The 27,697-nt window shown below is 43.0% G+C and overlaps 1 protein-coding gene across 1 annotated transcript; it reads right to left on the bottom strand.

Annotated features, from left to right (window-relative positions):
* Positions 1 to 138: 138 nt before the first annotated feature.
* lztr1 (leucine-zipper-like transcription regulator 1) lies at positions 139 to 27,697 on the bottom strand. Its single transcript, XM_042337480.1, has 20 exons — positions 27,414 to 27,697; positions 23,813 to 23,875; positions 23,420 to 23,476; positions 22,301 to 22,380; positions 21,849 to 21,957; positions 21,344 to 21,427; positions 20,290 to 20,347; positions 19,149 to 19,288; positions 18,158 to 18,359; positions 13,584 to 13,694; positions 12,760 to 12,852; positions 11,970 to 12,065; positions 10,934 to 11,099; positions 10,454 to 10,623; positions 8,842 to 8,998; positions 7,501 to 7,627; positions 6,696 to 6,845; positions 5,910 to 6,015; positions 5,344 to 5,424; positions 139 to 2,793 (listed from the first exon to the last, which is right to left on the bottom strand). The coding sequence occupies exons 1-20, from the start codon at positions 27,611 to 27,613 to the stop codon at positions 2,677 to 2,679; spliced, it is 2,367 nt and encodes a 788-aa protein (XP_042193414.1). The 5' UTR covers positions 27,614 to 27,697; the 3' UTR covers positions 139 to 2,676.

Raw genomic sequence — 27,697 nt, forward strand, 5'->3', positions numbered from 1 at the left:
CCCATCCAATCTTTCTTTCAGAATAGACTATTTAATGCTCAGATGTAGTCAGTCACTTGCTTTCATTGCTCTGGACAGGGTACACCTTTATGTTGCATCTCAGACCAGCGTTGTATTCAGAAAAAGTTAACACAATAATGCAGATTCACATGCATACTTTATTGTGTTACAAACAGGCACAACAAGAGGATAAGGCAATATTAACCATAAAAAACAATAATATTACTAATCTTTATACAATTTCAATTAATATTATACAGGTTAAACAGTTAATTACTTTATATATACAATCCAGCGGATTAAAGCTAATGCATTGTTTACCCAATGTGTTATGTATTGATCCCTGTGCTATGTATTGATACGATATGGATCAACACAGAGAGCGTATAAATTGGATTTTAAGGATGTGAGGTATGATCACAAAGTGGAGTGGTTTGAATTGGTTTGGCCTCAAGACAAAAATTGTTCTTTTTAGGTGCTACACAACAATGTTTAAGCGATCCTTTTACGGTTACTAAAAAACTGGCCATTACCAATGTAAATATCAAGGCAAATATGATTTCAAAGTAGGAAGTATAAATCAGGATTCTCAATCCTAAATCTTTCTACTGGAAACAATAAATCGTCTCCAACAATATAAGATATTAGGATTCATTTATCTTAGTAAAAAGTACTTCCTCCCACAAATGCAGAAATGGGTCAAGTATATACAGCAAGTATAGAAGTGGTTGGAGGGGCAAGATACTTGCAATGCAAAGGAAACTTTCTCTTTAGCCATACTGGGTCAGGCAAGTAACTAGACTTAGAATTAACATCAATAATCTATATACCATGAGTTGGCAACAGTCTTAAAATATTTTGCTAATTCTAACTGCTATTTAAAGTATCTTGGAATATAGAGTGTTTGGAGCAGTCAAACTACTTTACAATTTAAGATTTAATGACTACATTTAACTTTTTAATGACTTCTCTAACACTTTAGCATACAACACATGATTATGATGATCATAATTCACAAGCAACAAGCAGTGCTCTTAAGGGAGAGATATAAACCACAATTCATGCTCCTTAATATGTATACCTAATATTAACTTGGCAGTGACAAGGTGAAAATGAAGGTTGATTGTAAGGATTGCCTTTTTACTGTTATATTTAATTTGGTCTGACTTTCTTTTTTAAAAAATCGCTTTGTTTAACAACCCCTTTTTGAACTTCAGGTGCTCAACTTTTGCTTTGCAATGCGATTTGTGGCATAAGCCCAAAGTTCAGTATAAAAATACAGGTACGTCAAAACAATTTAAATCAATATTTGATGCAATTTTCAAATAAGATTTCCTTTCCTGCATGAAAGATGGAGAAAGGAAGGAAGAGGGGCTGAGCAGTGAACAGCGCAATGGAGAAGTGTGAGAATTTTTCGAATCGGTGCTCAGATCCAAATCAAACCATCACCACTTCCTGTAGCAGCCCGGGAAGGCTAAGAGAAAAATTCTAACCCCCATTTAGAATATAGAGTCTGTTGGAATTGTGTGCTGCTACTTTGTTAGATTTCATTAAGCACATCACTCATCAGACTATACCTGTGTGCCATAAAAACGTCTTACGCAATTCCCACATGGAATACGGTTACAACAGTCAGCATAATCTGTGCCATGGTTCATTCAGTTTCTGCATTTTGATAACTGTGGAAATGCCTGTTAATTGCATTGTCTTGTGGGAACGCAACCAACCATTTTATGGCACATCAATATTCATTTATGTAGATTATCAACCAACATCTAAGACATCTCCCTTTAATTGATGATCTTATCGTGTAGAATTAAAGCTGACATATAGCAGCTGACACTCTCTAGATATCAAAAAGTAGCCATGGTGAAAGACACCAACTACTGAACATATTGAACAACCGAACAATGTTACACAACACATACCTGTGCTGTACATGCACTCGGAACACTAGTCTTCTCAGTTAATGTTATATTTAAAAGAACAATACAAAGAGCATAACACAACTGTGTACTTAAAAAAAAGTCTTATTATAAAGATCGTTCTTATGCGTGCGGTGAAGTCTGTGACCGCCACATTCACAACTTTAAAAAAAATTAAAATAGGCTTCACTTTTAAATGTTTGAGCCAGCAAACGAGTTATATTTGTATTTATACTGGTACTTCTGTTTAGGACCATATAACCGCACAACACAGAAGGCCAATCGGCCTATCATATCTGTGCCAGCTCTCTGATAAAGCTAATCCATTTAGTCCTATTTCCAGGTCTTTTCTCCATACTCCTGCAAATTACTCTCCTTCTTAGATATCTATGTAGCTCCCTCTTGAAGCCTACATGGATCCTGCCTGGACCATCCCCCCCAACAGGGCCTTCCACGTCCTAACAACTCTGATCAAAAAAGTCCTCTTAATATCTCCCTTCCCTCCTTTGGTAGTTATCATAAATTGATGCCCTCCATTCAATCAATGACTCTTAATGCATCTCATAGAAACAAAAGGAGAGATTTAACTGGGGCCTGAATCAAACAACACTGATTTCAAAATAGCATATAGCTTATGACCTAGCACTCCCTGACTGAAAACTATTTATTTTAGAAATAAACACTAGCCTTCTGTGCTAAAGGAAAGTAAAGTTGCTACTTCGAGTTGAGAATCAGTGTCGAACATTAATTGTCACATATCTGGGCCCAGTTCGGCACACTGCTTGTCTGAAATATGGTTGGCTAACGACTCGATGATATCAAGAAGCAATGCCTGACTGAGAGAGCGTAGGTTTGGCAACTTGGACACCTTAGGGAGAGAAGCAAAAAGAAAAAAAAATGTGTTTCAGAAATTAGGAAATAACAGCACGGCATGCAACAAACGTTGAAAACTAAAATAAATTAATCTGCAAGATGAAAGGATTTGCAACTAAGACACTGTGTCCTTGGTAGATTAGGTAGATTTCGTCAGAATGATTGTAACTGGGAAAGCTTCAATTGAAAGGAACTCATCACCCAGAGGACCCACTGCTCTAGTATAATGTTAAAGCCAAGTGGTTAATTGGGCCCAAACCTTTATACACTAAACTGTTGCGCCACAAAGTAAGACATGATGGATTCTTGCTGACACAAAATGTTCCTGATATTATGTCGTTCAGGGTAACAGGAAGCCACTAAGCGCCTTTTCCACAAGAAGGAAGAGAAAAGTGGAGACTGAGTAATCAAGCAGCACAATCAGTTTGATCCCTGGTGACATTACCAGAGCCACTGAAGTAGGTTTTGTTTGGGCTCACAAATCTACAATATTCATAAAGACTCGTCAGAACAGAAAGGGAACATATTGAGACAATCACCTATTATGTTTGGTGTCAACCTCAGCACAAATGTTGAAATGGTTAGATAGAGCCAGTGAAACAGATCATTAACACAAAAGAATTACATGGATAATTGCCAACTGTATCTTCCAGGTTTTGCAATAAAGTGTTAGTTTAACTGGTGGATTATTTTAAGATAAAACTTCTGTAAGATTATGATACTTGCAAACGTCTGCAAATCTTGAATAAAAACAGAAGAGTTTATTTCAAAAGGCACATTTAATCCAGAACAAAAAAAGCAAATTGAACAACTGTGCACAACTATATTCAGTCCAACAGAAGGTTAAAGTATTGGAGATGAGATCTACTTTAACAAATAAAACACCAAATTTTTGCCTCACAGGCAAACTTCAGCTTTTTTTAATCTTTCTTTTGAAACACTGATTTCTTTCTACTAACCCCCACCCAACCATTTGTCTTCTCTTAGATTACCAACCTTCCTAGATTCATAATACAAAAATAATCCTTTTATTTGATACAGCACTTTATCAGGTCATTAAGACGTCTCAAAGCTCTTTGCAGAATATACTATAAAGTGAATTGATTTTATATTTTGTGGAAGAAACTTGGCAACCAATTGTGCACAGCAGTGTCCCACAATCAGCCTTGGATTAAGTGACTAAATTGTTTTTTTTTTAAGGATTATTACCCCCGGAAAGCGAGCCACCAATCGACTAACAATCGGGTTCCTACTTACTGCTAGGTAAGAGGTGTGTGGAGTAAGGAAACTTGTCTAGGGGTTTCACCCTGACAGGGAATCGAACCCAGGTCCTCCCATCTCTAACCAATATACTACAAGATATCTCTTCCTTTATTTTAAAATTACCAATTGTTGATCTAATTGGTTGAAAAGTTAGTAGTAAGCAGAATGATTTGATCTGGAACTGAGCGGCAGGAGAGTAAATTGGAAGGAATGGATAAAAGGGTTATTTCATGTCCCGTGTCTCTTGAAACACACTGCGTTATGAGACACAAAGGGTGTGTGTTTTGAAATGAGTTGTTAATATAGTGTAGCAGTCAAGTTAATCTATTTTGTAATTGAAATGCACCTGATAAAAAAGTTACAGTGTAGTTTACCATTGGTGTAACAGAACAAGCAGACCATAAAGATAATATATTCCACGTTTAGTTAATATGCAATAATAACAGGAGGAACACATGTGTTCCTGTGCCATAGGCCAACCAAAACGTTTGTAGAAGATCATAACTGTACATCAATGACTATGTTTATCTTTCTGTAAGCTATATACTGTAAAACAAAAATATTTGGCACCATAAATATTTAAGGTTTGCATCAAACCAGGATTTTGTGGGGATATGGAGTCATAATTATGGGTTATTTTTAAAATGCATTTTAGCATCAATTACATTTCAAAGATGAGCCAGTCATGTAAAGCACAATTTGCTTCTGGTGATACAATATCAAGCTTTACAAAGCGGAGCTTGTGAAATTTGCCTTTTAGCTCATACTTGTGTGTGGATATTACAATATCATGTCACGTGATGTACGGAGATAACTATAATACTGTAAAATAGTGTGCAAAGGTCATCACAATAACTTAACTGATCCAGATATTGCAATTGGTGGTAATACAGGGGTTTTACCTAAAATATTCACTGGGCTATAATAAATCATATTGTGGCATCATTACTGCTGAGTGAGTTAGTAGTACAAGTCAGATCAAATCTCTTTTGCATTTGATCATATTTCCTCAACGTTTGCTGTCATCCTTGGCATCCTTCACAGAATGTTTCAAGTTAATAGCACAAGTGAACCTCTGCTCTGCTTTGATGCTACCAAATTGGAACAACAGCAATGTGTCACAATGCCAGGTATGTAAAGATGGGGCAACCAACTGGGTTGTCCAATAATTCAAAATCCTGTCAGATCTGTTGGGAATGACAGGACAGACACAGCACTACAGTAGTGAAGAAGGCATGAAAGGGCAACAGATGACCACAAAGCCAGACAGGATCCTACCCACCTTAGTGAAATGATGTACAATAATATACAGGCAGTGTTTCTTCATGTCCAGGGCCTGGGTCTTATCAGCTGCTTCCAGAATCTGAAGTACACAAACAAACATTCAGCACCATTGCTCATAAAGTTTGACTGAATGGAATTATAGAAATGTACATTTCTATAAAATGTCGGATTATAGAAAGGAAGCCATTTGATTTATCAGTAATTGCCACTTTTCTAATTGTCCATTTGTATATTTTACAAGGAAGGAAAACTTAAAATATAATGGACCTGAACCTTAACTTAAATATTACAAGGATTCTACGAGTTTTTTTTCTTTTAAAAGTATACATGTGTGTGTACGTGCTTTCTGCCAGCATGGTTTTGTGGATAAACGTTAAAACCAATTTTAAAATGGGCGATTTGCTACACTGGCTGGGAAGCAACAATGGCAGATATAGAAAACTGCTGAAGCAGGAACTTGTAATGAGCCAAGATATCACTGGACGTGGAACACATTCTGAACAGGGCACAATCTATAATTCACCGTGTGCTATCCTGTGTGTAAAAGTAGAAAAGACAATCCACCTGTAAAACATTCTCCACCGTCACATTCATCTCCAGGTTCTGCTTACAGTACGCTTGTAGTCTGTTGTTTGTGAAACCGTAATAATAAGGTGCCGAGAATAAGTATCTGTCAGCGAGTAGTCAAGGGGAGTTTCCTTCAGAAGTCCTGGGATTGATCCCTCAACAGTTTTAACACAGAATCATAAAATATTACAGCACAGGAAGAGGCCATCTGACCCATCGTTCTTGTGCCTGTGCCGGGCACAATGGGCCTAATCGTGCATACGATTCACAATTTCACTAAACGCACTGTGAAATCCCATCACTTTCTTAAACAACTTGCATTTACAAAGCGCCCTTCACCTGGAGTGGCGTCCCAGAGAGCTTCACCTAAACAGTAGGTTAACGTGTCCTTATTCAGCTTGCTTCACTTCGTCAAGATTCCTATTTGCTCTTTTCCAGAGTTTGAAAACATATTTTGTTTTAAAACACTTCCTCTCCTGTCCTATATTTGAAGCATTTCTACCCAGTTTGATTCAGCTACGCCTCTCCCATAGCTCTCTCCATATAACAACAACGTGCATTTATACAGTGCTCCTCACACAGTATCCCATACCACTAGAAAGTGGGCAAATATGACCCAGGTGGGCTCCTGGGAAAAGACCTCCAGGCGTGACTTCTCACAATAATGCCAAGAAGGGGAACTCGTGTGTTGAGATGGGGCGGAAGAGACGTGACAACCATAATCCAGGTGTTGAGGGCAAAACTAAAGACGTGTGACACTAAGGTGTGTACTCAGAAGGATACAGTGAATCCTCTGGTGGCATGTTGACTTCACCGTAGTAAACGTAGCGAAGGAGTGACTCAAACGCCCGTCGACTGGGGACCATTTCACCAATGGAGATGTTGACCTGTCCATCTTCAGGCATGAAGGAGCGGAACATGGCTTCAAAGTAACTGGGAAACATGCAACGCAGAACGCAAAGGTCAATAACGGTTATACAGTAACCATCAATATATTATATCAAGTTAATGTCTCTGATTCTCCGTCTCTGTATAACACAATTAATTAAAACTGACTTGATCAAGTTAAAGTCTGACGTTCAGATTTCGCAATTGTACCATCAGAACTCTTGAAAACAAAATATTTGATTTCAATTAAAACATGCATTTTAATCATCTTATTTTTGATAAATTTAACATAGAAGAGTCCTTATAATAACCTCCCACAGCAGAATCTGGAATTATGTGGCATTTTCCCAGTGTAAAACAAAAAAAGTAGCATTCTTCTTAGATTGGGGTTAAGTCACAATGTTATTGTGGGGTAAACAGCTTTGTCCTGACATGAGAAATATTGATAAAACTTAATAAAATTTGAGATGTCTCGAAGACGTTATAAGATGCTATATCAAATGCAAGGATTATATTATTATTATTATCATCATCATCATCATCAATACCCTTACATTTGCTGCAGCACCTTTGAACCCAGTGGATTTGAACCCAGGTTGGCGCCAATCCTTCCATTTGTAGTGTAATTTGGGTTATATTTAAGAGCCAAGAGAAACTCAAAGAGGGAGGTGAAAGAGTCTGTATTTTATTTGTCACTGACCTGGAGCGAGCAGCTAGGATAGATTGGTGGGCTGGCCTTGGGTGACCATCCAATAATAAGGTTATATCACAGAACTCCAAGCCCGCTCCTTCCAGATAGCTCCTCATGTCCTGGACAAGAGAGGTGCCTGATGATAAAATGAATGATTTTGACTGGATTTTATCAACAAGCTCCACAGTCTCCTTGTTACATAACACTGGTAACTGGCACAGTAACAACTGAATAACTTTGGAATTATTCCTATATATTCAAGAATCATTTGGTCAACAATACTGTCTCTCTACAATGATACAAAGTGACTGATAACTGTGGGTCAAAGGAGCAACGACTTGCTTTTCTTACACAATAGGATGTTTTTTCCTCCACGCAATCCTAATGCTGCCAATGTAGTGCATGAAAAACAAAATCCGTAGATTCAAGATCAAGTCTCGTGAGCCACTGATTTGCATTGGTTCATAGATTTATCCCTCAATTGCAAACCAAATAATTTCATCCTTTTGGACTCACGAATTACGATTAGCTGTTAGCAAAAATACCTTGACACCTGTTTTTTTTGAATCTCCAGGAATGCATTACGTTTTCATAACGGTATTTCTGAACAATAATCTCGAGTTAATCTTGTGGTTGGTGTAGAATTGAATGATTTCTCGTATTCCGAAGATAACTGACATCTCAGTGGTATAAAATGCTTTCAGAACTTAGGCAAAGTTGTGATGCTGATTCATTTTCTTGACTAAGATGTAATTCTTGGCAAAGTAACCAAACCAAAGAAGACATGTCAAGGAACTGCTAAAGTATGACTGAGTTAGGTTTTGGATGGTGCCATGAAACAGCTGTGATTACAAAAGTCCTCACCAATGGTTAGTTTCTGACCCTGATCAGGGGATAATCAGAAGAAAATAGGCGGTGAGGAAACGATTGAGAAAAATAACAAATACAAACAGAAGTCGTTGGGAACACTCAGCACGTCAGGCTGCATCTATGGAGGGAGGAAAGTCAGTTAAGGTTTCAGGTTGAGGACCTTTGGTCAGGGCTCTGACAAAAGGTCATTGACCTGAAAGGTTAACTGACTTCCACTCTCCATAGATACTGCCTGACCGGCTGAGTATTCCCAGCGACTTCTGTTTATATTTCAGATTTCCGGCATCTCCAGTATTTTGCCTTTTGAGAGAATTAACACGCAGGTTACATTGCAGTCACCTGAGGTCAACAAAAGGAAATGAGGATTTGAATGGATAAAGAGTAACAATTAAAAAGAAAAATCAAGAAGTAAAAAAAAAATTGTCCTCTGTAAACTTCAGAAAGAATTGTGCAAGAAAAAAAAAATTACGCCCAGAATACCTATGTCAACAGGCTGATCAGAATTGATGCGATTCGGAGGCTGATGTTTTCTCCTTACAATCTCCACAATCAGGCAGGTAGAGAGGAGCTCAAATTCTTTGGTCATTATCACCTGGTTAAAGTGCGATTCTTTCACCACAAAATTCAGGCAGTATTCCTGAAACAAAAAAATGCAAAATCAACTTTGTGTCGCTGGTAAATGAAGTTTAATGTCATCGCTGCAAGCTACCGAATGCTGGATGTAAAACATTGAAGGCATATACATTTATGGATTCATTGGAACGTAACTTGGGAAGTTGAAGAATGACCAAGGATGTTAACTTGACATGTCAACCAGCGTAAGGCAGCAGTGAATAAAGCGAGTTTGATGCTGGGTTACATTATAAATCAGTTGAGACCATAATCCTAAAAGATAACCTTGATTTAGTCAGGCTGCACCTGGAATACTGCATATTCATGGTGACCAAAAAGATGGGATACCATTATGATATCTAATACGTCTTAAAAGAAATTATGATTTTTTTTAGATAATAGGGTAGACATCACAACTTTTTTGGTAGCCCTGTAGTTTCGGACACCCAGAACATAGGTTACATGATGGAGGCCAAGAACCAGGTTGATGCTCTATTAGAAAGACTATAGGGTTTGAATTCTGAAAAGGTGAGATCAAATGGCCTGAAGAGCAATCTTCACCTGAACATCTCTAGTGATCTCCTATATTCACTGAACAATTCAGCATACCCTGAGCCTGCTTGCCTGGATTTCAAGTTGCCAGGGCTATCTTCATTCAAAACAACATTCATTAATGTATTGCAACTCAATAGAATACATTCCTTTTCTAGATTTTGACATCGGTTATATGAGGTTGTTGAATTATCATGGACTAATTTATCTTGGCCTCAAGCAGCAAAAGGACAGAATGTAATTTGTAATGTGAGAATTGTGGCATTTACAAGGACTGCATATCCTAATTCAGTATCGGAGGCATTCACATTGACTGTGACAAAATAGACTCCAAAAAGGATCAGCATGTTACTAGAATACTTTGAGAATATGCAACATACGCAATTGGCTGCCATGTTTCACCCACAAAATCTACATTCAATTCACTTTACAGTATATTCTGTGAAGCACTTTGATACGTCTCGAAGATGTTATCATGATAAGGCGCTATATCAAATGCAAGAATTATTTATTTTACGCATTAATCCTGAAATTGAGCACTATAATGATGATAACTGCTGGAACACTAAAAATGTCATACAATCTTTAATGGAAAAATTGAAGCATTATTCCAATGACGAGCAGAAGAAGCTGTAAACTGTAAATGACGCAAAGGTTATGGCTCTATGGCCATTTAGTGTCTCATTTTAAATAGGATGAAGTGGGCTAAGGATACAATGTCCTGTATTGATAAGAGGGTGTCCAGTGATCAATAGTGTAAGGACTAAATCCCCTAGCTGCTAGAAGTACTGTAGACTGTTCGGTCAGTGTAACTGAAAATACTGAAAGGATCTGGGAGTTTGTTGTCTAGGTCAAAGCTGCAAATGGGATACAACCACATCTACTTAAAATTGTTTGAAGACTTTACGATCAGCACCAGCGCACATACCTTCAGTTGGTCCAGTTGCAATTTATTTGCGTTCTCACACACAGTAAGTACATTCTGAAGGTCGACAGATGCTTCGATATACTGCAAACAAAGCTGTTCCAGTCGGGTCAGGTGAAAGCTCAGGGCAAGCTTGTAGACATCCATTATCAGCAAAACATCCTGCACATGTCCTGCACAACATGAGGTATAATAAAGCATGAATATTTCAGCCTTCAATTGGCTGACATGTTTCGCCCACAAAACATAGTCAATTCACTTTACAGTATATTCTGTGAAGTGCTTTGAGACGTCTTAAAGACGTGATAAGGCACTATTTCAAATGCAAGGATTATTATATATTAATATAAATACTTTCAACCAGTAATTGGGCAGAAGGGGAGGGTGCACGGGGGGGTGGGGGTGGGGAGAAGAGTTCATTGAGTCTATTTTAAAAGAGCAACATTAAGCGCAGGATCTTGAGGAGTGGGAAGATGAGCTAACCTTTCCGTGGGTATTTTATTTTGTCTGTGTAGAGGAACTGCATCAGGATCTCAAACGGTTGGGCTTCTGCCTCACGGATCACCACCTCCAACTGCAGCAAGGAGCGGGTTGGTTTGGGGTTGGAGCCCGGGGTTTCTTCCTCAGCTCCTGCCTCCTGCTTAACTTTCTGACAAACACACAATGAGGTAATTATATCTAAGGCCCAGTCATTGCTCTCTAATGAAGACGGCTCTCCTTTGAGATTCATGTTTATTTTTGATCACGTTTTTTCAGGTGCTTTTAGACACAAAGCAGTCAAGAGTATCCATTGTTTTACTATCCTCGGGGAGGTGGGGGGGGGATGGGGGAGTAAGAGAGTAAGCGATGTCACCCTGGAGCCGAGTTAGCTCCACGGTGACGTGCTTGGAAACGGAATGCTGGAGTTGAGTCAATCTTCTGTCATGGATTTGGTAGTCCAGTTCCTGAGCCAGGATGGTCCACAGTAATCCAGGGCACTGCTGATAATGGCAGCCATTTGGTTCATCGACAAGACTTGGAAGAGGCCCACCAGTCAGTGGTAGTAGGGATTCTTCCCACTTAGCTCCTGTTAACTCTGCAAGCCAAACCCTAATAGATAAGAGTGACTCTAACGGGACAAGCAGTGGGATGCTTGCCAGACAATGCTCCTACGGCAAGATGCGTGATGTTTGGAACATCCTCCCGATGTAAAAGGCGCTATACAAATGTAATTTTGTTGTTGTATTTTGTTGTTGTTGTTTGCTGGTTAATCTCCAGCAGTACGCCATCACATACTCTGAGGTCTGCAAGCCTGGTCTCTTGCCAACCTGCGACTAATACTCTCCAGGTTTAGGAAAGTTTAGGTAAGTGGAGAGAGGGAGAATTCCATTCCAGACACAGGAAAATGTCCACAGGTAGGTGGCATTCATACGTGGAACGATCAGTCTGGTTTGGATACTCCTAGCCACTGCGGTAGATTTCCACATGTCAGATACCTGATTGACCAAAATAGTTTTATACTCGTGCATATGCTGCGCACCTGTTTCATTCGATCTCTGGCTTGAGTAATCTTTTTTCTTAACCACTTGCTTCGAGCTGTGACAATCGCTATGTGACCTTTAACTCGCTCTTCTTTCTAGTAACAGGGCACACACAAAGTTGATTAGGACCCAGGAAATGGTAGCAATATTTACAGCCAAACAACAGGCTTACAATTCAATTCACATTCATTGCTGAGTAGCAAAATTACATTCAATTATAATTTTGCAACAATTGTTAAATTTTCTCCAATAGCATTAACTGCTAATGCTTTTATTTCTTTATTATTGGAGGTTACCTTTAACCAGAGTGCTCCTGTGCTTTGGGAAGTCCTTGTGACATGAAAGGCACTACATAAATGTAAATTGCAGATCCATACTGACCACAAAACTACAGATGGACTGCACAACCTGGCTCATTGACCAACTCCATGTTTACAACAACAAATTACATTTGTATAGCGCCTTTCAAGTCAGGAGTTCGTCCCAATACAGCAATGACAAGATAGCGGAGCATTCTGCAAGGTAATAACCTGATGAACATTCACTCCTCCACTACAAGGATCACTCAGCTCAGAATCCTGTACTAACAGCACAGCCCATATAGGCAACCTGCCACCTTTTTAGAGCATCCATTCAGGTTGCAGTGTGTCAGGATTCAATGAGCTGCATTGAGCCACCTGTTCTTTCATCTTGCTCTGATCTGGGACGCTATCATGCGTAAGGGGAGCTATATAAATGCAGGTTGTTAATGTATTTATTTAGTAATAATGGTCGCCATTAATGGTTCACCTCTCCTAGGATGAATTCCACATCACAGAACTGTCTGTTCTCCCACAATCTTCCATAATCTTCATGTAAAGTGCATTTCGGATAACAAGAAAACTGGAATGGAAAGACAAAGACATTTTAACATGCGCTAACTTATTCAACACATTGGGATGATGCACACAATGAAATTTGAACTTTAACTATTAATGTTTCATGCCCTTCCTAATTTTAATTGGCAGCTCCTCAGGTAAAGAAATCAGATCAACCAAGTGAAGTGGCTATCCTGAAGTTCTAGTCATTTCATGATATATTCAGTTCTCGTACCTGACTGCAAAAAACAAATACTAGACATGGAGAGTGAACAGCGGAGCAACAACAATAATACTCTGGTTCACAGAAGTCGAAGTAGAAAAGCCAGTCTTGAAAAGCTTAAACAATACATTCAAGTAAGGTCAAAAGAGGACCATAAAATATGTGAAATGTTAAATGGTGTACAGTAAATTGTGTCCAATACTGGCTCAGTTGGTAGCACTCCTGGTTCTGAGTTGTAGGTTTAAGCCCCACGATGAGACACCTCAGAACCGTTCACAGTGGCAGGATGCTCGTAAAATACAGAATATTTTTTCATATTGAATTAAAGAAAGCGGGACATAGTTTAAATAGCAAAGAATTATCTTAACATACAGTCCAACCCAGTTATAAGGCAATTTGTGCAAGTGCTTGCTTTCTATTATGTATTGCTTACTGTTAGCATCTAACATTCTTCATTGTATAAAATTGTGGCTTATGTGTATTAGTGGTGGAACGTTACATGTTTGCATCTGGACAAGATGCCCAATTCTTACCTGAAACCGATACATTTCTCCACTCCTCACGTTGTTGTCCACAGTTCCACCAAAGATATACATCGCATCATGAATAACAGCTGCTGCGTGGAAAAGTCGTCCACTGGGCAACTAGGAACAAAGCAAAGTACATCAACACTAAATTAATTTCTGATAATTTCTGATGGACCATGGTCTATTTTTGTCTAGCATTCCGTATGTTCCATGTTTTACTATTTATAGTGGATACTAGACGTTAATACTGTATACTTATGGGGTGGGGGAGAGGCGAAATAGTTCTCATTGCTAAGGAATGAAAAAGCTTTCCACCTCGCAACTTTTCAGTAGCAAAAGTGCATTTATTCATCAGTGAGAACTGTGTGAGGTTTTACTTTTCTCTATTCTTCAATCCTCAGACTGTAACCAGCACACAAATGGAAAGTAAAAGTGGATTTGAGCAAAGGGATCAAAATAACAATAATAATCCTTGCATTTGATATAGCACCTTATCACGTCTCAAAGCACTTTACAGAATATACTGTAAAGCAGGGTGACTGTATATTTTGTGGGCGAAACGCGGCAGCCAATTGATTGCACATTGCAGTGTCAACAAACAGCCGTGGATTGAGTGACCAAATAATTTTTTTTTTGAAGTGATTATTACCCCCGGAAAAGCAATCTGCCAATTGACTAACAACCGGGATGTCTGGTTTGCACTCATGTTCATGATTGCTCACACAACAAATTACTAATCTCAACCGCCTGTTTTTGTGAGACTTGCCATCTGCCTACAAGGATTGAAAAATTGAGAGAAAGTGCATCAGTCCAGCCTCTTGTGCTCCTCCTAAAAAGCCACAATGCTAAAGGTTGAAAAATGTGTCTGCTCTCCGGGTTTAAATGTTAGACCTGTCTCAAGACCCTCTTCTTTGACCGTGCCTTTGGTTACCCTCCTACCCCTACCCTCTCCATCCTCCACCCCTTCTGATCCCAACCACCAACTCGGGTGTGGATCCCTGACTGTCTTCCGCTTTGGGACATCCTCCTGATGTGAAAGGCGCTATACAAATGCAATTTGTTGTTGTTAGATTTAGCATCTAACCACAGTGAAAAATGTTACTTCAGTTAAAGACACGTAGATATCCAAAAGTTGCTACGTAAAATGAAATCTGTTCAATAATGAAACATACTCTATTTGACAAAGAAATACAAACAGTACTGCTTTTCTGCCAGCAGAGACTGCTAATGTCCTTTACGCAGATATTTTCCAGCAAACTCACACATGAAATGTGAAAAGCTGCAGAGGGCATTGCAAACTCAAATTGTCAGCTCTGGTCAGATACAAGATAGAAATTAAACATAGAAACTATACAGAAATTGCAAATAAATTAGGAGGAAAAATTAAATATCCAGAATGAAAACAGGAAATAAATACCATCTGCTGTGTGCAATTGGCTGCTGCGTTTCGCCCACAAAATATAGTCAATTCACTTTACAGTATATTCTGTGAAGTGCTTTGAGACATCTTGAAGATGTGATAAAAGCGCTATATTAAATGCAAGGATTATTATAATTAAAAGGTATTCATGGTACAGCTTAGCCCTGTCCAGTGCATCTTTTGCTTGCCAGATTGAGGACGTGTAACATAGATGAGCCAGACAGGCTGGTCAATCATCAACAATGCATCCGATTACAGTGGAGTTGAGAAGCAATACATCTCCCGGACAGTTCAACTTCAGGGAGATCTCACTTACCCTCATCCTGAGGACACTTACAGGACGTGCTACAGATTGCAGCAACCTCAAAAAGGTGAAGGATCCAGTATTGTCACCAAGATTCAAACCAAGAATCTTCCAGAACCACATCTAGTCCTGATCGGACTGAGCTACATTATGATAACAATGTAAGCCAAGTCCACAATGAGCAGTTGAATATGTTCCACATCCGCAAGTTCAAATCAGTGTGACAGTGCCCAAGTTTTGGATACAAGCAGATCATTTGATTTGTTTAGTTAGGGTGGTGCAAATGATGACAATGATCACTGACTAAAATGTCATTTGTGATTTTTAGCAACCTACAGAGGGGCCTATCACTCCCCCATCCATCCCATTATAAAATGGTTGACAAATCCATCATAAATCAAAATTGCTTGCGAAAATCAAGCTCTGATGCCTTAAACATAACAAAGTAATCAAATGAACAATATTAGTTCAGCAGTTATTTCCGAGGATGACAGTCTAATGGTATTTCAATAAATCTGAACAATTAAAACATGAAAATTTATGAACCGATTGTAAGGACAGTTATCTTTGGCAGTTGCACATACAGGAGATTGACCTTGAACTGTGTGCGAGAACAATAATCATTGTGTGGGTCTGACTCTTGCTGCCTTCCTTCATTTGTTTCCGTTTAAAACCAGCTTGTATAAATCTACAAATGGTCCTGTGGTCAAGAAACACCAGTATCTGGATTGGAACCTTCCTGTAGTCAGATATACTTCTCCTTCTGCCAGCACAGACTCAGAGACTGACAGAACTATTAGCACTATTAGGTAAATTTTCAGCCTCATTGACTGTGAACAAGAATCAAAGTTGTAGAATATATAGTGGCAAACAAACAAAATGAGCATGAAAACATGCCATGAAACATAAAAGAACAGCAACAGGTAAGAGATGTTAAAAACACTAAAGGAGCTCAGAACTGAGAACCAAACAAAGAGCATCAATTCGAACCTTTCAATTCTACAAATTAAACCAGAAGGTTTTATTTGTAATAAAAATAGCTTATGTAATTATAGTAGTAGCCTTTCTGGCCCCACCCTTTCAAACTCCGTCCCACGGTCCCTTCGCCTCGCCCCCCCCCCCCCCCCCCCCCACTCCCTTGCCTCCTTCAAGGCCTGTCTCAAGTACCTCCTCCTCACCATACCTTCAGTTACCTTCCTACCCCAACCCTCCCTGCCCCTCACCCCTCCAAATGCTTGACTGTCCAGGGCCTTGGGAACATCCTCCCGACGTGAAAGGCGCTACTGTGCAAGTGTAATATGTTGTTGTAGCCAAAGCTGGAATACTCACTACTCCATTTTTCAGCTAACATGAAGCTTTCATAACAACAGACATGGGCAGAAATATTTGATGTGAATTTTTGTTCACTGAAATAGAAGTATTAAATTAAAATGGTTTAAATTGGAGCTGAACATTTAAACCTAGATACGAGCAATGGGCAGGGGTCACAATCAGTTTGCTCTTTAGGTTCCCAAGAACAAGAGTAAAATCTTGATGTACTGTCATTTTATTTCTCTTACTAGATATTCAAACACATTCAAAAATAGTCTAGCAGAATGATACCGAATCAGCCTCACTACAGTGCAGTGACTAAGTGAGAGAAATCCTTATCTGAAATCCAAAGCCTCTGAAGAAACATTCTATGTTGTGACTCATTTCTCTAACCCTCAGAGCCGATGCCAACACAAACAAATCTTCGAGACTTCTGTCTCCCCACTTACAAAAGTAGGTGCATCATTAACGAGAATGACAACACACAACAAAGCTCTGTACATAGATAATGGCAGTTCAGAGGAAATAAAGGGTGAAAAAATGACAATACTTACATCTGAAGAATGAATAAAGCTTCCTTATAACCTACAGGGAATTTCTAGCATACGAGAACAGCAAAACTTTTCACACAGTAATCATCTAAATCTTGGAGCATTTATATACTAGGAATTGGGCCCATTCATTAATTGTTTTGTCTTTTCTCCTTAGCTGATTTCAAATTTAAAATAGTTGGTTTCATAAACTAGTTTTGTGTATATCTAACAGTACTGAAGAATACAGCAAGACATCTGTATTGAATTCCTCAGTACATGAACCTGACCCCATTATTCTAGCCAGCCAGGGTTTTACTGTATTGTGTAAAGCTACAAAATCCCATTAAACTTCTTCCAAAGCATACAAAAAGAACATGCATTTGTGCAGCATCTGTTAACTAGCAGTAAGTAGCGGTAACCCTCCTGTTAGTCGATTGTCAGATCGCTTTCCAGGGGGGAGTAATCCCTTCAATCCATGACTGTCTGTGGCACACAGCTGTGCGAAATTGGCTGCCGCGTTTTGCCCCAAAAATACACAAGCGCTACACTTTACAGTATATTCTGTGAAGTGCTTCGAGATGTCTCAACGACGTGATAAGGCGCTATATCAAATGCAATATTTATTATTATTATTATCCAATCACATTTCATAGTAGAGCCAAGTGTAGTGACTATTCTAAGTTATCTTGTAGGAGAATAATATAATAATAATCCTTGCATTTGATATAGCGCTTTCCACGTCCGCTAGACGTCTCAAAGTGCTTCACAGAATATACTGTGAAGTGAATTGATCGTGCATTTGTGGGCGAAACACAGCAGTCAATTGTGCACAGCAGGGTCCCACAAACAGTCGTGGATTGAAAATGACCAATTTATTATTTTTTGTAGGGATTATTATTAGGCGTGTGGAGTAAGGAAACTTGCCCAAGAATTGAACCCAAGTGTCTCGCTTGCAAGGCGAGTGCTCTAACCACTGAGTTACAGGACTCCAGCAAGACAAAGGACAGCTCACCTCACTGTCTGGGCTGGGCTGGATGACCTCCCACGTCTGTGACTCCACATCGTAGCAGTGCAGCTCGTTGGGCAGCGTGTTATCTGCAGCCCCACCGAACACGTAGAGATGCCGGTCAAACGCCACCATCGTGTGGCCGTACCTCCTTTGAGGCGGGGGAGGGGAGCCTCGCAGTAAGTGTTCAGTAGGAATTCTTGCCCAGCTGCACAAGAACACAAACAAAAATCCAAATTATTCCACCTTCACATCTGCAAAAGTGTCACTCTGTTAATATAACCCTACTGATCTCTAATCTCTACTCTTTCTCTTCCCTAAGTATATTTTAATGTGCAGACTTCTCACTAAATACCGTCTCATATGTTCCAGACCAGTGTGTATACAGTGTATTATTTTCTGGCAAAATCACGTCACCTTCAGTTATACTGGTCCCAATCTCAGTCACCAGTGATGCAAGACCATCTCTTAGAACGGACACATTTCACAGTAAATAAGAGATCAATAGGGTTATATTAACATATTGGAGCATTGGTCATTGTCTCTCGCTCCCTTCTGCAGTGGCAAAATGCCACCAACGGTTTAGACTGATTACAATGCACAAGATTAGACTGTGTGTAATTAAGGATAAAACAGAGTAAAGGCAAAATGCCTATGTTCAAGAGGGGGCTGTTTATTTAGAAATCATTAAACATTCATGTTAAGTTTTGAAAGAAAATATTTTTTTTAAAAATTGACATATCTCTTTATACTAAACTGTTTTTGCAGCTGTCAAGCGGCAAATATTGTAGCAACTGTACTGCTGAGTAAGGCCTATAAATCTTTGATGAAAGGTTTGAAGAGAAAACAAAAAAGTTCCTTCTTTAAACCCCTAAAGAACATCTTTCCTGCCCAGAGTTCCTTTCCTCTCAGGAACTCAGGCAGTGTGCTGACCATTTCACCAATTCATTAAGGACAAAAACCATTATTAGGAAGAATAATTGAGGTTTGCACGCACACTTTTTCCTTGAATTCAAACTGAAAGAGATTATTGGTGATCTTTGCTCCACTCTGTCCTGAGAAAACAAACATCTTATCCTTACAGACAGCCACAGGAAAGTTGCAACATGAAGGAGGGATCTCTCCACTTTGCTCAATCTGAAAAACAGAGACAGCAGATTTAACATGAGCTGACAGTCCAATTAACCCTTTCATCAACCACTTTATACCCAAATAATAAAACAGTGCTGTTAATTCAATTGCCCACTTTGCTAAGATAGATGCTTCCAACAAAAAACTAAGGTGTTGACTGCAAGTCATTTCTCTAAAATTATAGCAAAACCTTTCTTATCAGAGGGATCACTTCATCAATCTGCATTAAAAACAAACTACAACAACAACATCACATTTGTATAGCGCCTTTCACATCTGGCGAACGTCCCAAGGTGCCATAAGGGATTCTTCAATGTAAGACAGGAAAATCAAACAATAGGCAGCAAAGCTTGGGACTTGACAGAAGGTAAACTCTGCCTCTTTATCATCACAATGTACTTTTCCTTCGTGTAAAACCTATATTTGAATACCATCTGTCTATAGAGACCATCTAATCAGTGTTAAAACACCTGGTTGTACGCCCTGAACTAAACTGAAATTTATAATTTGGTCAAATGTATTTGAAGAGTTCAAAGCTGATCAGATAAGGAAGTAAAATGTGCAATACAATAGCATTTGGTCTCTTCCTGTCATCTCCGAATCAGCACATTTGTATATTCTTATGAGGACAGGGAATACTCTCACTCAGCTCCTGTTAACCCTGCAAGCCAAAGCCTGAACAGGTAGTTCTGTCTCAGCGGGAAAGCTTGTCAGACAGTGCTATCAATGGCAAGCTATACGGTTTTAACTGCTTAGACTCCACACTCAGGGTCCCCAAGCCTTGGTTCTTGCCAACCTGTGCCTAATATTTTCCAGAATTAGGTAAGCAGGAATGCGTCCCTCCAGGGAGAGAGAGCACATTCCATTCCAACAATCTATCTCTGGGATTTCCATGTGTAGATGGGATACATGGAAATCTCAGTTTGGTTTGTATACTCTTAAACATGGTGATGGGTTTCCGCATGCGTCAAACACCCAGCTGATCAAAAAGAAAAAAATGTTCTTACTTCGTCCCAGCACGCCATCTCTCTATCCTGGAGGCCAATTGTCCATATGTCGTTCAGCCTGAGGGAAGAGAAGGTTGGGTTTCATTATTGCTGAAAGTTCACTCAGATGATTCCCCCTCCTCCATCGACTACCTCAGTGATTCAGGCCAAAAAACACTTGAGGTAAAAACTCTTTCTCAAAAGATACCATCTGAGCCTGGAATTTGTGTCCGGCTTCAGCCTCGTTAATTTATGCATTCAAATGTTCTAACTATGCTACGTATCCTAGTCAATTTCTCCCTTTCACTTATCATAAAATATACAGTCACTACACTTTACAGTATATTCTGTGAAGCGCTTTGAGACCCCTTGAAGACGTGAAAAGCACTATATCAAATGCAAGGATTATTAAATGAACTCTTGTTCATGCCTTCATCACCTCCAGGCTCGACTATGCAAACCCCTGCTTGTCGGCCTTCCCAACTCCTCCCTCCACAGGCTGCAGATAATCCAGAACTCTGCAGCCCGTGTCCTCTCCCGCACCAAACTCCGTGACCCCATCTCCCCCAGTCTCGCCCGACTCCATTGGCTCCCTATCCTTCAGAGGATCCAGTTCAGGATTCTGGTCCTCACATACAAAGCCCTCCATGGCTTCGCCCCACCTTACCTCTGCGACCTCCTAACCCCCAACCAACCCGCCCATTTCCTCCGCTCAGCCGGCTCTGACCTGCTCCACGTCCCCCGACCCACCCACCCCACCATTGGCGGGAGAGCCTTCAGCCACTCTGCCCCCAATCTCTGGAATTCCATCCCCCAGTCACTCTGCCTCGCCTCCTCCTTATCTTCCTTCAAGTCCCGCCTCAAAACCCTCCTCTTCGACCATGCCATCGGCCACCCCACTTCCCCTCCCCTCCCTTACCCCCCCAACCCCAGTTCGAGTCTGAAATGCTGTACTCTGTCCAGTGCCTTGGGACGTCCTCCCGACGTGAAAGGCGCTATACAAATGTAATCTGGTTGTGGTTATTATCTCTTGTCAGGGAACAAATACTAAACACTCATTGATTGTCCAATTTACCTTGCATTACCATCATAGCCTGCAAAGATCCAGAGTTTGTCACTATATACCGTGGCTCCATGAGCTGATCTTGCTACTGGCAATCTATAAGAAAACACCCATTGTTTTTCATAATTACTGCATGGTTTAAAACAAACAGCAAAAGCCTCACTGTTCAGACATTTAAGAATGAATTACAGATTCTAATTCAAATCAAGGTGGGCACAGGGTTCTTATAAAGCATAACAAACCATGGGAATAAACTGAAGTTTAATTATCACCTAATCTTTGGCTAAAGGCCATTTTATCTAAAAATGTAAGATTACACTGAATTATAGAAAACTTCTAATTCAACATTTAAATATTGTATACAAATATTGTTTGCATTTATATAACACCCTTCAATATGTTCACACAGAATATCATCTCAAAACTCATCAATCTCACTGTGGAAGCCTATTCCTTTGAAGAACTGCAGAAAATTCTTAACTTATGTTCATTTTCGCTGGTAATGGAAAAACCTCACCTTCCCTCTACCTTCCACTCTGTCCACTGTCCTGTGGCAAACTTGTACTCGAAAAGATCGTTCTTATTCTTCAGGTTGGAGTTGGAGTAAATGTCTCCAGTGTAGCCACCTATGTACGAAAGGCAAATCCAGCTGAAGTACAAGAGCAGATGTGGGTCAACTGGAAACCACATCGTAGACTGAGTCACTACCAACAGTACCAGAAGATCATTTGTTGTTCTTTGTTAATCGGATCAGTATCATGTTTATTTTCTCCTTTTTAATGCGTGCGACCAGATTAATTTTGAAAGCAAAACTTCAAAATTCTAATCGCTTTGAGACGTCTCAAAGACCTGATAAGGAACTGTCTCAAATGCAAGGATTATTATTATTATAAAATAGAAAACAAGTTTCCTGTGAGAAATCAGAAATATCTCTTTCACCACTATATCCCACACACTAGCTTCACTCACCGAACACAAACATGCTGCTTCCATACACAACAGCTGAGTGATGATACCTCGGAGCAGGTGGAGTCCCTGTAGTGAAAGCCCTGTAACAAACACACATCTTTCATCAATATTACTTAATTTCTTTTTAAAGCAAGGAAAAAACAGAAAGGGTCAGACTTGGAAAATATAATTCACTTCAATAAATACATTTAAAAATGTACTCTTCAACACAGATTTTCCAGGTTTTTACCAAAATTGTCATTGTATTGTCACATAGTCTGAGAGCAGAACCACAACACAAACTTGACTGTGTTAAATGGTCACAGCAACCAATACATTAGAATATACAGCACAGAAACAGGCCATTCGGCCCAACTGGTGTTTATGCTCCACATGACCTTCCTCCTCCCTTCCTCAACTAAGCCTTCAAGCATAACCTTCTATTTCTTTCTTCCTCATGTACCTATTCAGCTTCCCCTTGAATACATCTGTGCTATTTGCCTCAACAACGCCTTGTGGTAGAATGTTCCACATTCCCACTACTCTCTGTGTGAAGAAATTTCTTCTAACTTCCCTATTTGATCTACTTGTGACTGTTTTGTATTGATGGCCCCTGGTTTTGGTCTCTCCCACAAGTGGAAACATCTTCCCTACGTCTACCCTATCAAAATCTTTCATCATTTTAAAGACCTTTATCAGGTCACCCTTTACCCTCCTCTTTTCAAGAGAAAAGAGTCCAAGTATGTTCAGCTTTTCCTGGCAGGCATAATCTCTCAGTTCTGGGATCATCCTTGTGAACCTGTTTTGCACCCTCTCCAGTGCCCTTTCATCCCTTCTATAATGTGGGGACCAGAACTGCATACAGTATAGCACAACTTTTCTTAACAGTCCTATTTCAGAATGTGAGCAATGCTGAGGAATCCCTGCCTCTCAATACCATTCTCTAACCCTCACTACTGCAACATATAGAGCAAGAAGTATAGCAATACTTCTTTCCCACCAATGCACAAGGTGGTTGGGATGAATTTGGAAGTACTCAACTGTCAATCCTTAGCATAAGTGAAGAAATGGCAGTCGCAGTGAAGTGCTACAAATCAGACCCGTCAGAACCAAATAAACTTGTGCTATAATTGTACAAACCTGCACCAGGAGCAGTCCTTCACGTCGAATCGTAACAGGTCATTCAACATGTTCTTCCTGCAGAAAGAAAGCAAAATATGAGAAATCATCCTAAGCAGAACTCAAATTTTGCTTTGCTGTGGAATTGGAGTGTTGAGTAGTCATAATGAAACAATAAATGCTTTACCTGTGTGTAAAGGATTTATCTACACATTTTTATTGCCAATTTTTATTTTCATGAATGTCTCTCAAAATTACTTTAGTTACCAGTAAAAATATTTTCACCCAACAATGCTTAACTTTCCCTATAGAATGGCTCCATTGAGAACCTACTATTAGTCCCACAATACCATACGAGGATATTGTATTTTAAAGGCATCCATTACCTTGTTACTCCTCTAATAGAGTACTTACCCGTTGTCTCCTCCAAATACGTAGATGGCATCTTTGTAGGCCACAACAGTATGTTTGCTTCGTCTATAAAAAAGAAACATCAATAATAAGTTCACACATTTTCTCTGTCCAAATGTTAATGAAATATGGAGCTTGCATCCACCAAATCAAAGAGAAAACTACTATAAAATTACCCGCATCACTGGGCTAATGTAGATATTGAAATTATATTAATACTTGCATTTGATATGGTGCCCTATCAACAATAAAATTACATTTGTATAGCGCCTTTCACGTCAGGAGGACGTCCCAAGGCACTGGACAATCAGTGTTTCAGTCCCGAGCTGGGGGTCGAAACCTAAAGGACAAACTGTTTGTGGAGATGAAATGGAGACGGTGTGAGAGGTGGGATCTGAATCATTTAAGGACAGAATCATGAAGGTTGAAGTGAGGAGAGCTGCTGGAGAAGGATATAGGGGTCAAATGAGCCAGGTTAATAATAATAATCCTTGCATTTGGTATAGCATCTTATCACGTCGGAAGGACGTCTCAAAGTGTTTCAAAGAAATTATTGTGAAATGGAAGAGGTTTCGCCTATAAAATATAATCAATTCACTTTAAAGAACATTCTGTGTAGCACTTTGAGACGCCTTGAAGACATGATAGCACGCAATATCAAATGCAAAGATTATTTATTATTATAGTTTGATTGGGATTTGGGGAAGGGGATAACAGTAGTTAGATAAAGTGCTGATGGGAGGGGATGGGCTTTCTGAGTGTGGTGTGTGTTTTTTTAAAATGGGGGAAACATTACCCTGAGAGATGTGAGAGGTAAAGAGGAGTTGCCGAGATTTTATTTTTAGTCAGCCATTGATATTGCTATCTGACAAGCTTTCCCACTGCTCATCCAGCGAGGACCACACCACAAGTCAAAGCAAAACGCAAAACTACTGCAAATGCTGGAAATCCGAAAACAAAAACAGAAGTCACTGGGAACACTCAGCTGGGGGGGGGGGGGAGAGCTGGGGGGGGCGGGGAGAGAGCTGGGGGGGGGGAGAGAGAGCTGGGGGGGGGAGAGAGAGCTGGGGAGGGGAGAGAGCTGGGGAGGGGAGAGAGCTGGGGGAGAGAGAGCTGGGGGGGGGAGAGAGAGCTGTGGGGGGGGGGGGGAGAGAGAGCTGGGGGGGGGGGGGAGAGAGCTGGGGGGGGAGAGAGAGCTGGGGGGGGAGAGAGAGCTGGGGGGGGAGAGAGAGCTGGGGGGGGGAGAGAGAGCTGGTGGGGGGGGGAGAGAGAGCTGGTGGGGGGGGGAGAGAGAGCTGGTGGGGGGGGGAGAGAGAGCTGGTGGGGGGGGGAGAGAGAGCTGGTGGGGGGGGAGAGAGAGCTGGGGGGGGGGGAGAGAGAGCTGGGGGGGGAGAGAGAGCTGGTGGGGGGGGGAGAGAGAGCTGGTGGGGGGGGGGAGAGAGAGCTGGTGGGGGGGGGAAGAGAGCTGGTGGGGGGGGAGAGAGAGCTGCTGGGGGGGGGAGAGAGAGCTGCTGGGGGGGGGGAGAGAGAGCTGCTGGGGGGGGAGAGAGAGCTGGTGGGGGGGGAGAGAGAGCTGGTGGTGGGGGGGAGAGAGAGCTGGTGGGGGGGGGAGAGAGAGCTGCTGGTGGGGGGGGGAGAGAGAGCTGGTGGGGGGGAGAGAGAGCTGGTGGGGGGGGAGAGAGAGCTGGTGGGGGGGGAGAGAGAGCTGGTGGGGGGGGAGAGAGAGCTGGTGGGAGGGGGAGAGAGCTGGTGGGGGAGGGGAGAGAGCTGGTGGGGGAGGGGGAGAGAGAGCTGGTGGGGGGGTGGGGAGAGAGCTGGTGGGGGGGGGGAGAGAGAGCTGGTGGGGGGGGGGAGAGAGAGCTGGTGGGGGGGGGGAGAGAGAGCTGGTGGGGGGGGGAGAGAGAGCTGGTGGGGGGGGGGGGGGAGAGAGAGCTGGTGGGGGGGGGAGAGAGAGCTGGTGGGGGGGGGGGGAGAGAGCTGGTGGGGGGGGGGGGAGAGAGCGTGGTGGGGGGGGAGAGAGAGCTGGTGGGGGAGGGGGAGAGAGAGCTGGTGGGGGAGGGGGAGAGAGAGCTGGTGGGGGGTGGGGAGAGAGCTGGTGGGGGGGGTGGGGAGAGAGCTGGTGGGGGGGGGGGGAGAGAGCTGGTGGGGGGGGGAGAGAGAGCTGGTGGGGGAGGGGGAGAGAGAGCTGGTGGGGGGGTGGGGAGAGAGCTGGTGGGGGGGGGAAGGGTTGTTGTGGTGGGGTTGGAGGCCTGGACGCCGTGTTGGGGGGAGGGGCTGTTGTTGTGGGGGGGCAGTTGTTATGAGGGGGGGCTGTTGTTGGGGGGGGCGTGTTGGGGGGGCGTGTGGGAGGGGGCTGTTGTTGGGGGGGCGTGTTGGGGGGTGGGCTGTTGTTGTGGGGGGTGCGTGTTGGGGGGGGCTGTTGTTGTGGGGGCGTGTTGGGGGGGGGGCTGTTGTTGGGGGGGCTGTTGGGGGGGGCTGTTGTTGTGGGGGGGCTGTTGTTGTGGGGGGGGGCTGCTGTTGTGGGGGGGGCGTGTTGGGGGAGGGGGCGTGTTGGGGGAGGGGGCGTGTTGGGGGGGGCGTGTTGGGGGGGCGTGTTGGGGGGGTTGGGCTGTTGTTGGGGGGAGGCCGTGTTGGGGGGGCGTGTGGGGGAGGGGGCGTGTTGGGGGAGGGGGCGTGTTGGGGGAGGGGGCGTGTTGGGGGAGGGGGCTGTTGTTGTGGGGTGGGAGGCCGTGTTGGGGGGGCGTGTTGTTGTGGGGGGGGGGGGCCGTGTTGGGGGGGGCCGTGTTGGGGGGGCCGTGTTGGGGGGGGCTGTTGTTGTGGGGGGACCGTGTTGGGGGGGGGCGTGTTGGGGGGGGCGTGTTGTTGTGGGGGTGGGGGGCCGTGTTGGGGGGGGCATGTTGGGGGAGGGGCTGTTGTTGTGGGGGTGGAGGCCGTGTTGGGGGGGGGCCGTGTTGCGGGGGGTGGGCTGTTGTTGTGGGGGGGGCCGTGTTGGGGGGGGGGCCGTGTTGCGGGGGGGTGGGCTGTTGTTGTGGGGGTGGAGGCCGTGTTGGGGGGGCCGTGTTGGGGGGGGGCCGTGTTGGGGGGGGCCGTGTTGGGGGGGGGCTGTTGTTGTGGGGGTGGGGGGCCGTGTTGGGAGGGGGGCGTGTTGGGGGAGGGGGCTGTTGTTGTGGGGGTGGAGGCCGTGTTGGGGGGGGCGTGTTGGGGGGGGGCCGTGTTGGGGGGGGGCCGTGTTGGGGGGGGGCTGTTGTTGTGGGGTGGAGGCCGTGTTGGGGGGGGCGTGTTGGGGGGGCGTGTTGGGGGGGGTGGGCTGTTGTTGTGGGGGTGGGAGGCCGTGTTGGGGGGGAGGCTGTTGGGGGGGGGACCGTGTTGTGGGGGGGGGCCGTGTTGGGGGGGACCGTGTTGGGGGGGGGACCGTGTTGGGGGGGGCCGTGTTGGGGGGGGGGACCGTGTTGGGGGGGACCGTGTTGTGGGAGGCCGTGTTGGGGGGGGGAGGCTGTTGGGGGGGGGACCGTGTTGGGGGGGGCCGTGTTGGGGGGGACCGTGTTGTGGGAGGCCGTGTTGGGGGGGGAGGCTGTTGGGGGGGGGGACCGTGTTGGGGGGGGTACTGGCTCCCACGAACTCGTCGCAGGGCGGGAGCCGCCTCCAGCGGTGCACCGTCTCGAAAGGCCCGAAGTTCAGGGTCAGGTACTCGACGCTGTCCGAGCAGCTGTGGTCGAAATCCACGCTGGGCGCCACTTTGGACTTGCCCGCGATGGCCCCGTACACGGTGGCGGCGAAGTCCGTCCCCCACGTCTTATCCGCCATTGCTGCTGTGCACCGCGACTCTCCTCTCAACCGCAACGCGGACACGGCGCCATTTGCAAACCCTGCCCTCCAGCTCCAGCCGAG

Source organism: Callorhinchus milii, unplaced genomic scaffold (genome assembly GCF_018977255.1).
Source record: "Callorhinchus milii isolate IMCB2004 unplaced genomic scaffold, IMCB_Cmil_1.0 Scaffold8, whole genome shotgun sequence".
NCBI lineage: Eukaryota > Metazoa > Chordata > Chondrichthyes > Chimaeriformes > Callorhinchidae > Callorhinchus > Callorhinchus milii.

What these genes read in the sequence shown, in the direction of transcription:
- lztr1 (XM_042337480.1), bottom strand. Translation starts at nt 27,613, where the DNA reads ATGGCGGATAAGACGTGGGGGACGGACTTCGCCGCCACCGTGTACGGG. An exon ending in GTATTTGGAGGAGACAACGG is followed by an intron (nt 23,477 to 23,812) that starts GTAAGTACTCTA and finishes TTCTTTCTGCAG; the next exon opens with GAAGAACATGTTGAATGACC. An exon ending in TGCAACTGGACCAACTGAAG is followed by an intron (nt 8,999 to 10,453) that starts GTATGTGCGCTG and finishes TTTTTGTTTCAG; the next exon opens with GAATACTGCCTGAATTTTGT.